This window comes from Danio rerio, chromosome 22 (genome assembly GCF_049306965.1).
Source record: "Danio rerio strain Tuebingen ecotype United States chromosome 22, GRCz12tu, whole genome shotgun sequence".
NCBI classification, from domain to species: Eukaryota; Metazoa; Chordata; class Actinopteri; order Cypriniformes; family Danionidae; genus Danio; species Danio rerio.
In genome coordinates this window covers 7,323,157-7,337,818 of record NC_133197.1, presented here as the reverse complement: position 1 = coordinate 7,337,818, position 14,662 = coordinate 7,323,157, and the positions used below count along the sequence as shown (strand labels likewise).

The 14,662-nt window shown below is 35.6% G+C and overlaps 1 protein-coding gene across 4 annotated transcripts; it reads left to right on the top strand.

Moving 5' to 3' along the window:
* The first annotated feature begins 601 nt into the window (after nt 1-601).
* On the top strand, nt 602-14,441 carry zgc:171500. 4 transcript variants are annotated; one of them, XM_073936149.1, is made up of 7 exons: nt 602-695; nt 790-873; nt 9,934-10,263; nt 10,410-10,730; nt 11,030-11,059; nt 11,154-11,258; nt 13,596-14,441. In XM_073936149.1, the coding sequence occupies exons 1-7, from the start codon at nt 659-661 to the stop codon at nt 13,640-13,642; spliced, it is 954 nt and encodes a 317-aa protein (XP_073792250.1). In that variant the 5' UTR covers nt 602-658; the 3' UTR covers nt 13,643-14,441.
* The last annotated feature ends 221 nt before the right edge of the window (nt 14,442-14,662 follow it).

Here is a 14,662-nt window from a genome sequence, read left to right as displayed (position 1 = left end):
ATTGTTTTTTGGAGTGTGGTGAAAGAAAAATACGGTTTTGGTTGTTTTTGGGTTGTGGTGAGGTAAAAATATGTTTTTTTTTGGTTGTGATGAACTAAAGATGTTTTTTGGTTGTTTTTTTAGTGGGTTTGATAAGGTAAATGTTTTCTGGTTGTTTTTTGGGGGGTTGTGGTGAGGTAAAAATGTTTTTTATTTTTTTTTGGTTGTTTTTTGGGTTTTGGTGAGGTAAAAATATTTTTGGGTATTTTTGTTGGGTTGTGGTGAGGTAAAGATGTTTTTTGGCTGGGTTTTTGTTGGGGTGAGGTGAGGTAGAAATGTTTTGTGGCTGTTTTTTGGGGTGTGGTGAGGTAAAATAGTTTTTTGGGGGGGGGTGGCGAATGAAAAATATGTTTTTGGGTTGTGGTGAGATAAAAATATGTTTTTTGGGTGTGGTGAGGTGAAGATGTTTGTTTTTTTTAGTTGGGATTTTTTTGGGCGTGGTGAGGTAAAAATATGTTTTTCGGTTGTTGTTTTTTTTTTGGATGTGGTGAGGTAAACATGTTTTTGGGTTGTAGTGAGACCAAAATATAGTGTTTTCTTTTGGTAGTTTTTGGGGGGGTTGTGGGGTTTCACATTCCTACACACTAGGTGGCGATAAAACACCCACCATGAAACCGACATGGAAGAAGAAAAAGAAGATGATCATGATCATACAGGTGACTAACAAACACATGAATGCTCAACCTGAGTGAATTGTTTAACTACACGTGGCCTTTGTCTGCACAATCACTGGGATTACTTGGTTTTCAGGCCTGATTCCTGTGGAATATATGAGTTTCTGTTTGGGTTTAATTGGAAAATCTGCTCCTCTACTTTGGCAGAAGAAGAAACTTGGTGAGATTATTGTGTTACGACTTTTAACTTTTTGGTATCTAGGGTTTAAAAGGTAACATTTAAGGTGATAATATTTTGTGGTCAGTTGGCAAAATATCAACACGACAACCAAAATACTGCAAAAAGAAGTGAATTTATTTGCAATAGTGAAAGGAAGTCAAAAAGTAATAAAGTATTATTTACAAGATCTCACAACATAAATCAATCAATATAGATTAAAGATGGTGGGGGAAACGAGAGTTAAGTGGCGCCAAATAAATGAAAGAAATATAACAAAACAAATAAATATAAAAAATAGTTTTATGCTATATTTCCTTGGCTAATTGGAACTTGGTTTATTTTTATTTATGAATTGAGCTGACATATGACACACCTATTCGTAACTATATTTTTAGTATTTTTTTTCATGGTCAATTGTTTGAAAAATTAATCATGGCAGTGTTTGTTTTACTAATGGCTGAATGGATATTTGGTTGGCCAAGCAAGTGTTCAAAACACACAAAGAATAATGTCTTAATTGTTTTTTGCTAATGATGATAATGTAATATTTTGACAGCCACAAAGAAAGCCGATGTAAGATTGAAGTTAAGTTGTTTTTTTGTTTTTTTATTCACACATTTATTCAGTGACAACTTGTGACATGCTCTCTATATTGTTTACCATGGTACTTTGAAAATTTGGTCTGAAATCACATGCAAGTATAACAATATTAGCACTATTTGATTGACTGTGATCAATGTTATACTTTAATAGTAATTGGTTGCTAATATGATTACTGTATTTAGATTTAGCAAATAATACTTCTGTGAAATTTAAATGTTAAGTTTACCTCATTCTAACAATCCTAATTCTTTAGCTGTTTTTTCAATTGAGGTAAAAGTAAGCCATTTGACCAAAACAGTGTACTTGCACGTTATGAGGTTTTGGTCCAACTTTTTAATATTGCTTTGTAAAATTGAACCCAACCAAGAAGGATTTGTAGCATTGCAACAATCAACAAGTGTAAAGGACGATATGTTACATGCTATGTTAAGACTATAGTGATATTGTTGCAATAGAAATATATAATTCCTAGTCATAGAATGGAAAAAAAACGACTTAAACTAGCCTAAATTGGTTTTAGCTGGTTGACCAGCCTGGTTTTAGAGGGGTTTTGGCCATTTCCAGGCTGGTTTACAGCTATTTCCTGTCTGGTCTTAGCTGGCTGGAAATAGCTGGAAACCAGCCTGGAAATGGCCAAAACCCCTCTAAAACCAGGCTGGTCAACCAGCTAAAACCAACGTAGGCCAGTTTAAGCAGTTTTTTTTTCAGCAGGGTTACCAGCCTAGCCAGTTGCTACTTCCAGAATAAACCAACTAACAAACATTTAGGCCAAGTTGGTTTTAAATTCACACATTCGTTCAGTGACAACTTGTGACATGCTCCCTATATTGTTTACCATTGTACTTTTGAATTTTTGGTCTGAAATCACACACAAGTGAGGCTTTAAAACAACATTAGCTCTATTTAATTATGCTAAACAATGTTGTTCTTGGATAGCCATTGGCTGCTTTTATGATTTCACAATTTAGACTTAGCAAAGAATACTACTTTATTAAGGAGAACGTCCAAATGTGTGAATATGAACTTTACCTCAATCTAACAAAATTAGGCTGGTTTCAGCTGTTTTTCAACAGAGGTAAACATACACCATCTAACCATTGACAATGTACTTGCACGTTATGCATTTTTGGTCAAATTTTGATATCGTTGCAATAGAAATACATAATTCCTTGTCAGAGGATGTAAATGTTGTCTTCTCCCAATCACCTCAAACTCTCTAGAATATTTTAAACACCTGAAAGTGTTAATAAAATATCTTAATTTAAGTACAGGACAAATGATTTTTACTCACCATAGACCGAAACATTGAACTCTTTTGTTGTCCCTTTCACATCGAGAAAAATGAGTAGTTTATAGAGTCCAGCCTGCTCAGTTGTGATGTTTGTGATGGTCAGAGATCCGGTCTGATTGTCCAGCTTCAGTCTGTCTTTGAAACTCCACTCAGTGTTATACTTGTAAGCCACGGCAAGCTCTTCTGTTTCAGACCTCCATCTTATGTTATATCTGCTTATGTCAGTGAGACCAGAGTTTAAAATGACAGAATCTCCTTCTGTCACCAACACAGACTTCACCTTATCTGGAGCACAGACACGATTCGAAAGCATTTATACGAGTTTAAGGTTATGAAAGCAAACATTATTCATCTAAAAATGTAATGCCACTGGAACACAATTGTAACTCACTGTAGACAGTAAGGATAAAAGTGATCCTCATTGGTGGCATGGTTAGCATTTCATAATTTCCAACATCTTCAAAAGTGAAGTTTGTAATGGTCAGAGATCTGGTCTGATTGTCCACCTTCAGTCGGTTTCTGAATGTCCCGTTAAACACTTCATCATGTACAACGATGCTGTCGTTTATCCCATCCATTTCAGCAAGTAAATGTTTGCCAAACCACCAACGAATTTCAGTTTTGCCCTTCATTAGATCTTGAGTGGATGTTTCCCAGAGACGGGTTGTGGCTGGAAAGGCATCCGCTGCATCCGCTGCGTGAAAACTTGCTGGGTGGGTTGGCGGTTCATTCCGCTGTGGCGACCCCGGATTGATAAAGGGACTAAGCCGACAAGAAAATGAATGAAAGAGTTGGAGCTGGTTAGACCTAAGCTCTGCAAAGCTGTGTCTCTTCATGAATTGAGTTTGAGACTTTTTTTATATATAATGTAAAGCTTAAAAGGGAACCTATCATGCAAAAATCCCTTTTATAAGGGGTTTAAGCACAGTTGCATAGCAGCAGGGTGTAAATATAACCAGCTTCTAATGGTAAAAATTAAAGAATTCTATCTATTATAATCACACTTGATAAAAAGAAACACTGTGGTTGACCTTTTCCCTGTGTGTGCCCGTCATCAGAAGGGGAAAGCCCCGTCCATTAGTGACAATCTCTCCCTCATTAGCATAAGCAGCCATCTTCACATAAGAGTTTTCACACTGTACCTGGTGAAGGTAATGTCAACGAGTAAGAGGCATCATGAATGTGGAGTTTTAGGATGCACAAATGAACACGGGAGTCTCTGTTGACTCTGGACATTTTCAGTTCAGTTTCATCATTCAGTTTTTTACTGAAATAACCTTAGTCTTGTTTTGAATTGGCAAGTTTATTTATATAGCACATTGCATGCACAATGGTAATTCAAAGTGCTTTACTTAAACAAGAATCACAATGAATATAAATTATTAAAAACTGATTAAAATGTGTTGCAATGAAATGAAAAAAACATAATAGTGCAATCTGTCAGACTCCGCACAGTGCTCATTCAGTAAAGGCACAGCTAAACAGATGTGTTTTCTAATTATAGAGCACATCTGATCATTTCTGGATTCCAGCAGCAGGACATCAGTGACTTATTTTAGATTTTGGAAAAAAAAAATGGGCATAAAAAGTCCCCTTTAAATGTGGTCCATTTTTCCTCCAGGGGGCGCTAAAAACAATATATGAAATAAAACTGGAGACTCCTGAAAGCTTTATTCACATCATCAGCAGACAGATTATGATATATGGTATATGAATAGGAGTAGCAATCGAGATCTGTTTGTTTGTTTGTTTTAGTTTTGAGGAAAAAATGCAGTTTGTTATATAACAAACTGCAAATACATTTTCTGTTATTTTACAAACTTTTCTATATATTAATATGTAAAAGTTAATATGTATAAATTATATTTTTATGATTTATTTAAGTAGATATGTGATCATTGCATGATACTTTTTGATTTTGGATTTATATTTGACTTATTTATCGACAGTAAAAGTGATCTGTAGCATATTTGATCATGAGATGTGATCAGCAGATTAAATGTAAAAGCCTATTTTCCTCATTGAACTGTGATTAAATGTCTTTAGTGTTTATAAGTGAAGGAGTCTGAAATCCTCTGTATTTCCAGAGATGGAGTCATGAATGGTCTCCTCTTTGTTGTTAACGTTCATAATGCTTATATTTCTAGTGGGTTACAGTGTATCGAAACTTTTCCGCTCTCTGCTGCTAGATGTTGTAACTCTTCCTCCTTTAGGTCATTCATGGTCAAATGTGTAGTTGATCATATAGAAACAAATACAATTGAATATATTAAAACTATACTATACCAACAATCACTTAATAGGCCTACTTGTTTTGGATGCTTTAAATTTGATGTGCAGCGAAATAGCTGAACCTGACTTTATTTAAACGTTTTTAAAAACATTTTTCATTTATTTCGTTCGTTTAACTATTGAAATAAAAACGTTGACACAACCTGTGGTGATATACGCCTTTAATCTTTTACTGTAACGGATGTTTTTTTTTTAAATTAAAATCTTTGAAACAATGTCATACACTGAAAAAATGCTGTTCTCAAAACTGTTGCAAACTATTTACTTGTGTTGAATTTAAACAATCAAATTAATTTATTTGTTGACATTCCAAATAAATTGTTTACAACCACTTAACGTAAAACTTAAATCAAGGAATTTTTAAAATTTTTTTAGTACATTTTAAAATGACTTTGAGTGACTTACACGATACAAAATTTAAGTCGCAATGTTTTTACAGAACTACACGTTGCTGTCCGCTGTATTTCATTTTGGTCTGACTGTTTCTTTAAACATTACCAGATGAAATGCAACAAAGAAAATCTGGGAGTTCCCCCTTGTAAACTCAAAAAAGCTAGTTCTGTCCATGAGATGTTGTAGTGGCACAGAGAATGAACCGGAGCAGCCTCCTATCCAAAAGCGCTGACTTGAGAGATAAAAGCTGTTATGTAGTGGAGCGAAAATATGGACGAGAATCTACATATTCTTCAGGAAAAGCAGCTTCTGTTTATTTTGGCAACATTGCTTTGTTGTTTACATGACAATGGTGAGAAATGAAAGCGAAAGTAACGCTATTTGTTTTATTACTTTAAATTCAACAAGATAAATCTAGGCTATGTGTTATTTAGCTATATTTGCTGGCTTTGCACGACCTTAAAACATTTATTAGTCACTTTTAAAACAAGCGTGACGCAGTTGTCAACTTTTAAAACAAGCGTGACGCAGTTGTCAACTTTTAAAACGTGACGCAGTTGCTATTTGCTTGTGAGTGTACTTAAAGAGTATCCATGTGATTATTGTGTAAAAGAACTGTTATTTTTTACTGTCTTCTAAGTTGTATTATAAAGTTTTTTGAAGTTAATAAAAAAATTAAATTTCAAAGTCCACTTAAAGGTGAAACCAACTCTAACGCACAATGTAAACAAATGCAAATCAACACGCAAAAAGATTGACGTTTTAGAGTTGAAAAGCTTAAAACCCTGTTGACAAAAGCTTAAACCACCTGGTTTTAGCTGGTCGACCAGCCTGTTTTTTCAGCAGGGAATCACTTCGAACAAAAGAAATATTTTGTATTTCTGAGAACAATTTGCATTCCATAATATTCTGTATCCAGCGCTAAAGTGAATTTAGACAAGTCGACCACAAAAGCAGAGCAATGGGCCAATCGCACCGAACGTGCTTATGTTCTTTTTTTGTTGACGAGAAAAAAAATGAGTGCGCTTTTTTTGTCTCAATGCGATGACTGAGTCAGCTGTGTAGCTGTGTAATGTGCGTGGGTATTGCTGTTTATTGTTATAATTGTAGAGTTTAATAATAGTGTGATAATCAAGATTTGTGGAGTCGCTCCGGATAACTCGAAACAGCGACTACAACTCTGGATTTGTTTGGTTGCTAAACTATTAGTATTAGTAGTATAAGTATGAGGTAATGTGAGTAAACCCGATCCATTTAGGCGGAAGTGACAAACTGCAAGCCTTTAGATGTTTATATTTTATATCTTTTAAATGTGATTTTTACCACTCTTTTGAAGCACACTAGATTATGTATATCCTTAAAACTAACAGACTGAAACTTACATCTAAATTAGTAAATTTTATCTACATTTAAGTTTTTTGTTAGACTCTTATCAAATTATGATAGATTTTTTTTATTTAAAGATTTTTCTTTCATCATTACAATGTTAAGCACATCATATTTCATTAACGCATATTGTAAATTTTGTAAAGTAAATATCTTAAAACTTATTTTTTAAGTAAGTGATATATAGTTACTAATGTGCATTTCTAAGAACTTAAATTGACAACTTTAAATGTGATTTTTTTTAACCCTCAAATTTTCAAACATTTCTATCTTAGCCAGAAGCCAAAAGCTATAAACTATACATCAATGGAAAAAAAAATTATTTAGCTTTCAAAGGATGTATAAGACTAATTAAAAAAAAGATTTGACACTCATTTTGTAGTACAGGATGACATTTTTGTAGTTTAAGACATATTTGTAATGCTGCATCCACAAAAAAAAGTTCCTTTTTTGCCTTTAGTCAAGTTACCATCACAGCACACATCTCCTTCCTTTGTAGTTTGTTTACTGTTTTTAAGCTGTAAACATTTGTATAGGTTTTTTCATCATTCTTCTGTTGTTTTAAACTTTATTGTATTTATGTTAGAAAAACTTGTAAACTAAACTCATTTTAGGCAGCTGACTGGTTGTGAAGATAAGTGATTATTTATTAATCTAATATATGAATACAGAAAGTAAAGACAGGGGGCAGGGTGTTCGGCATTATGCATGTAGAGAAATTAGAGGTAGGTAACCTCAGGAATTGTATTTGGAACCAAATTGCTCAATGACATTGAAAATATTGCTATATATTGTTGCAACACCTCCACCTTTGCCTTAAAGATGAAACATGTGTCTATAATGAGATATAGACTCATTTAAGGTTGTGTTATCATCTGGTTTTAGTCAGGTTTCTGTTAAACAGTGCATCTTACTTAAAGGGTCACGAAACACCAAAACACATTTTTTGAGCTGTTGACAGTCGTATATGTGTCCCACACTGCTAAAAACACTATTAGGACACCTATATTTCACTAAAAAGTGTAAATTGGTTGTTTTTGCGTTATTTCAAGCAAATTCGTACTTCCGGTTTGAAACGAATTTTTGAAGCTGCGTCACGGTCATGACATAATAGCTTGTATTCCAGCGTGCAGACTGGACGTCTGTGCCAGAGTGAGTCTTATTACGTCTTACAGTGTGATGCATTAATGCACGAGTAAGGCTTGGTTCAAACCAATCAGCGCGCTTTATTGTGCAACTTCATTAATATTCATTACTGTCATAATGTTTAGACTGCAGAGACGCCACGTTGTGTTGGCAAAACAAGCATGGAGTGTTGCTTTTATAGTTTGCTGCAGTTAAGTTTCGTTTTCATTTTCTCTCTGTGAGAGCTCAGACTCACGTGTGGATTAACAGTGTACGCGATGCGCGACAACAATAACTTACGTGTCTAAGGAGGATTATTGTTTACCTGAGAGCTGCTCTCATCTCTCAACTCTCAAACGCTGAGATCCGGATTCGCTTGTAGTCTACTCTTAATAAAGACGCGGCTCTAGTTGCTGGTGATTGTCCTGTCTCTAAAGATTTGGTAAGTAAGCGACCAGTGCTCTTTGTTTATTCACTTTGTTCGTATCGAACTAAGTTAACTATTGCACCAAGTACATACATGTTAGCAGCACCACAACCAAACTTTAACCTCGTGTAGGGTTTTTACCGCATTTAGTGACCGGAATAACACACGCGGCTTTCTGACGCTACCTGCCGTGTGCATCTAAGTTTCCGGGAAATGCGGAGGGGTTTTTTTTCTCTCATTCGCTGTGCGGTATCAAACATTGAATGAAAAATACACGCTTAGAGCAGTTCCTTGAATCAAATATCTTGTTTGTCGCGAGGGGCTTGAATGAATTCCCTGAATGAAAGAGCCAAACTGCAGTTAAAGTCCACCATTTAATAATTTGGCAAATAATTCGACTACAGATGTCCATGTAGGTTAAACACCATCACTTTCTCCTGTGTGTTTATTTTGACTCTGAAACTCGCGCGTGCCCAAATAGACACTCCCACATCCTCCCACTTTAGTTCCTCTGACACTCCCCCCTAAACAGAGCTGGACACGCCCACTTTTCTGACTTTTTCCAAAGTAGAGGTGTGAAAACACCCTGCTGAAACGAGGGGGTTTCATGGCCCTTTAAGAAAATCATTAGCAAAAATTGATGTAGAGGAGAGGTGGCATGGTGTCTGAGTGGTTAGCACGGTCGCACTCACAGCAAGAAAGTCACTGGTTCGAGTCCCGGCTGGACCAGTTGGCATTTCTGTTTGGAGTTTCATATTTTCCCTGTGTTGGTATGGGTTTCCTCCGGGTGCTCTGGTTTTCCCCACAGTCCAAACACATGCGTTATAGGTGAATTGAATAAGCTAAATTGGACGTAGTCTAGGGTGAGGCAGTGTTGCACTAGGTAGTGCTGTCGCCTCACAGCTAGAAGGTCGCTGATTCGAACCTCGGCTCAGTTGGCGTTTCTGTGTGGAGTTTGCATGTTCTCAACTTTAGTGGTTTCCTTGGGTGCTCCGGTTTCCCTCACAGTCTAAAGACATGTGGTACAGGTGAATTGGGTAGACTAAATTGTCCGCAGTGTGTGTGTGTGGATGTTTCCCAGAGATGGGTTGTGGCTGGAAGCTCATCCGCTGTGTAAAAACTTGCTGGATAAGTTGGCGGTTCATTCCCCTGTGGCAACCCTGGATTAATAAAGGGACTAAGCCGACAAGAAAATGAATGAATGAATGAATGGACGTAGTCTATGAGTGTGTGTGTGTGTGTGAATGAGTTTATAGGTGTTTCCCAGTACTGGATTGCAGTTGGAATGCCATTTGCGCATAAAATTTATGCTGGAATCATAAATTTCAGTTTACTCTGTTGTGGTGGCCAATGAAATGGAGACTAAGCTGTAAATAATTAAAATTAATGAACAAATGAATGATTTAGAGGAGAGTGATCTACTATTAAATAAGTATGTGCTGTAGTATGACTCTAAACATTATCTTTATTCAAATCTGTATTTAACTTTTTTGTTACACTACCCAAGAAATAATATATAAATGACTGTTGATTTCTTCTTCAGGTGGTGTTGGTTCAGATAGAGTGTCGGTGTCGGTGACAGAGGGAGATTCGGTCACTCTTTACAGTGGCGTTAAAACAAACCAACAAGAAAACATTGTATGGTATTTTAATGACGTTCGCATCGCTCAAATCAATCAAGATCTCAACAAGAGCTGTACAGATGTCCAGTGTAATGAAAATACTGACAAATTCAGAGGCAGACTGAAGCTGGATCATCAGACTGGATCACTGACCATCATGAACACCAGAAGCACGGATGCTGGCAATTATCATCTAGAGATTGTCAGCAGTGGTGGCTACAGTGTGAAGACCTTCGGAGTTACTGTATACGGTGAGTCAATAGCTATTTTTCTGTCCACCTATTTTTTAAAAATTCATTTTAAAAAATCTGCATTTGGATTCACACCTCCATGAAAGCCTCCTTTAGTTACACAAGGTTTGTTTATAATGCATTATATTTCTGTCGGTTTGTTTCAGATGTTTCTGCTGCTAATCAAAAGGAAACAAAGTCTGTGAAGGAGGGAGAATCAGTCACTTTAAATCTTGGTGGAATGAAAAAACCAGATGATCTAATGATGTATTTTTTTAATGATGCTCTTATCGCTAAAGTCACTGGAGGTCAGATCTGCACAGATGTTCAGTTTGATGAGAGATTCAGTGGCAGACTGAAACTGGATCGACAGACTGGATCTCTGACCATCATAGACAGCAGAATCACAGACTCTGGAGTTTACAAACTGGAGATCATCAACATCAGTAGCATCACTGTTACAAAGGGCATCACCGTCACTATCACTGGTAAGTGTTATTTAGCCATTGCAATTTAACATTTTGTATTTAAACGACATATTATATTTAAATTAACTCAGGAAATGGTTAAACTCTTTCAATTAGAGTAACTCTTTCACAACATAAAACGTCCCTGGCTCAAACTTGTGCTTGTGATTTAAATTTGTTTTTAAAGACTAACCCTTATCATAAGATACATTTAAGCTTGTATAATGTACACCAAAAATCCAGACAAAAAATGAGATGTGAAAAAAGAGAATGTGTAAAAAAAATGGATCTTTCAGTCTTCTGTTTCGTTTGTGTTTCAGGTATGATGGTGGGAGATCCTGTCACTTTAGGTACTGATGAAACAAACAAACAAACAAACATAAAATCGTTTTTTGTCACTACTGGTAATTTTGTGTGTGTGTGTGTGCTTCTGTTCTCATTTAGAAACTCCAGCAGTGGATAAAGTTTCAGTTTCCATAGCAGTGGGTTTTTGTGTAATCTTTGTGTTGTTGCTCCTTGTTGACCATCTCTTTTGTCGGCAACAAAAGAGTAAGTACCATATCTTATCCAGCAAAAGCAAAATACAGAGCTTCATTGCTTCATCAAACCATCAGGGGCTGCCCCATGCTCTTAAATGCGAGTCTGTTCTGTGCTTTCGTTTTATTTGGGCATGAAAACACTTTGAAATAAATATAAAAAAAGCGGAATTCCCTTCCTTTCCATTACAGTTTCTATCGCCCCTCCTATGCAGTCCTCAAAAAATATAGCGGTGCGTGACTGTCAGATGTGCTTCATAGTAATAAATAGACGCTGTTTCCCAAACGGATTCTGTACACGCAATTTGAAGTGGAGCGAAAGTCTGGGTTTTGGATGTGTGTTTGAACAGACATATACACATAATTCATAATACCATCTAAAGATGGCGAAAAATGTAAACACAACAAATTTTGTCCTAAATAAGCATAAAAAGTTAGGAAAGCAATCAAACACTTTATAACGTTAGATGTGTACATTTTTAAAGTGACATCTGTTATGTAATGTAATCAAACAAAAAATCCAAATAAATGAGATTCATTTGTTGCTTTTTAATCAGAATGTATAAGTCAGGAGTGTCTAAATTCAGTCCTGGAGGGCCGGTGTCCTGCAAAGTTTAGTTCCAACCCCAAGCAAATACGGTGGTACCCTAGTGGTACTAGGCTAGCTAATCAAGCTCTTACTAGGCTTTCTAGAAACATCCATGCAGTTGTGTTGTGGCAAGCTGGAGCTAAAACCTGCAGGACACCAGCCCTTCAGGACCGAGTTTGGACACCCCTGATGTAAGTTTTACAGTGAAGAAAAGATTAATGATATTTGATAACTTAATTCTATTTCATTCTAATAGCTATTAATTTTAATAAGCTGAACTGTTAGCTAATTTATTTGCTGCTAATGTAAACTATTAGTTTTGTTTTGTACATAATAATAATAATAATAATAATAATAAAACATATTACTGACCGTTTAACTGTTTATTTACAAATAATACAGCTCCAGAAGAATATTTAGGGATTTTTTTAAAGGGGGGCAGGAGGAAGGGGGATATCCCTTATTATGGTGGGCATATCTCTTATTTTCACATCCCAACGTTGACGGGTCTGTATTCTATTTCAGCAGTGACAAGAAAATAACCAACGTAATACAGTAGGATGCGATTAATCAGTACTTTCTGGAGTGTAAAATTTAATATTATCAAAAAAAGATATATTTATCTACCGCACGGAAGCAACAAGGATGGATTATTATAACCCTTTTACAGGGGAAACCGCAACATCCTTCATATGTTGTTAATACTACTTTTAACCCATACAAATCGAAATCCCTCAAAATTAGGCCTTTAAAATGCACACTTAACTCTAATTTACTTTAATATAATGTAACATTCTGCGGTCACACTAGAGTTTGTGCGTGCGAAATTATGTCGTGCGGCGCTGCGTAAAGAAACGGGATTAAACAAGATGATCATCAGACATTAAAAAAGCAAGCGATTGCTCCATATTTTAAATTCCTGTCCAGAGAGGTCATGTTTTGATCCTCAATTGGTCTCATGCAGTCAAGTGATGTGATTTCGCAGGTCAATGTTCACCAAGCTTGAACTTTGAACCGCAGTGACCAGCGAAACTTGACGCATGACCTTGCGTTTCCGGTCTGACCCATTCGCGTGCGTATGAATGGAAGTCTATGGGGAGAAGAGTGCAATGTGACCATAGCTTAATTTTGGCATTGTTTCAGTGATCAGTTAATGGCAAGTAAAATTAAACAAATGTTTTATCCTTAATTCAGATTATCGCAGTATTATTGTAGATTTGACAGTATATGTCATGACAAGTGTGTCGTACATATTTTTGCCTTTATATTTAGTTTTATAAGATCAGCTCACACCTTAATAAATTAATTACAATTTTATTAGAGGTGATAAAATAAGAAACTAGTTATTAGTATATGCTGCTTTGAGGTCTTAAAAGGCAAGTTCACTCAAAAATGAACGTTTCCTCAAGTGATTCCAAACCTTTGAGTTTCTATCTTCTGTTGAAAAACAAAGGAAGACATTTTGAAGAATGCTGAAAATCGGTAACCATTGACTTCCATAGTATGAAAAACAAATACTATGAAAGTCAATGGTTACAGGTTTCTGGAATTCTTCACAGTATCTTTTTTTGTTGTTCAACAGAAGAAAGAAACTCATAAAAATTTTAAACAAGTAATGGGTGAGTAAATAATGGTGGAATTTTTATTTGTCGGTGACATGCCACAGTGCATGTAATAAGCTGTTCATTTGGTTTGGTGCTCAGTGTTCTGTTCCTTTAAATTAATTCTAATTCTGACTTCTGTTCTATTTTCTGTTTGCAGCTGTGACATGTGACTTTAATTGTGGAAAGGAGATTCTGCCGATCTGAAAATGTATAATTTAATTTAAATTGTCTGGTCCAGTGTGTTTGGAGAACTCCTTGATGAATGAACTCATAAAAGTAGACAACAATATAAACAAACTTTTGGGACTGGTGATGGGAGAATCATACATGCACAGCTAATGATCTGGTCTTATTATGACCCAGGCAGCTGTAGTCTGTGTGTTTGCCTAAAAGTAACTGCACACTTTTAAATGATCATTAGCCAATCCGAATCAAACTTTCAACAGGCATCCATTGTAAAAGGATTATGTCACTCTTTTCTATGTTTGATTAATCCTAATGCAGACATTGTGAAGAAAAAGGGAAATAATACGCCAAATGTTTTTTTACACATGGATGCCTAACAGACGTATGTTTACATGTTTGAACAAAAAGACTTTTTGTCTCAGGTTTATCCAGTTTGAACGACTTGTTCAGACTCCTTGTATGCAAATCATGATCTCACTGAACTTTGACATCTGGCCTTTTCTGTGAATCGAGGTGTATTTAATTTGAAATGCTCTCAGAAAGTAATTGTGAAAATGGTACATGTTAACTTATTTTTATTATTTTATTTAACAGCCAAAAATGTGATTTGATTTTTTTTCTTCTATTTTATTTCTCAGAATTAAATGGAAAGCAACTTGAATGTTCTTTGTATTGCAATGCTAAATGTCATCAGAACATTAACTGTCATTAACTATCTATATTTTGTACTGTCTGGAGCCAGCACCTAAGTTTTTCACTCATCATAGCACACGTGCTGCTGATAATGTGACAATAAAAGTGATTGATCTGAAATAAACTTGCCTTGCCTTGCCTTGCCTTGATTTGACCATCAAGATTCGCTCATCTAGTTATAAAGACAAAATAATAATTGCAATACCTAAACTAATCGTTTTATTGGTTGTATGTGTAAATGATTGTGTTTCCACAGGCTACATTAATTTTAAAAGGTACATTTTCTAACGTGACATTGCACTACATACCTTAGATTTTATAGTGAAAAATACCTTTGCTTTTATG

What these genes read in the sequence shown, in the direction of transcription:
- zgc:171500 (XM_073936148.1), top strand. Translation starts at nt 659, where the DNA reads ATGGAAGAAGAAAAAGAAGATGATCATGATCATACAG. An exon ending in AGATGATCATGATCATACAG is followed by an intron (nt 696 to 789) that starts GTGACTAACAAA and finishes CTTGGTTTTCAG; the next exon opens with GCCTGATTCCTGTGGAATAT. An exon ending in TTGGCAGAAGAAGAAACTTG is followed by an intron (nt 874 to 9,933) that starts GTGAGATTATTG and finishes TTTCTTCTTCAG; the next exon opens with GTGGTGTTGGTTCAGATAGA.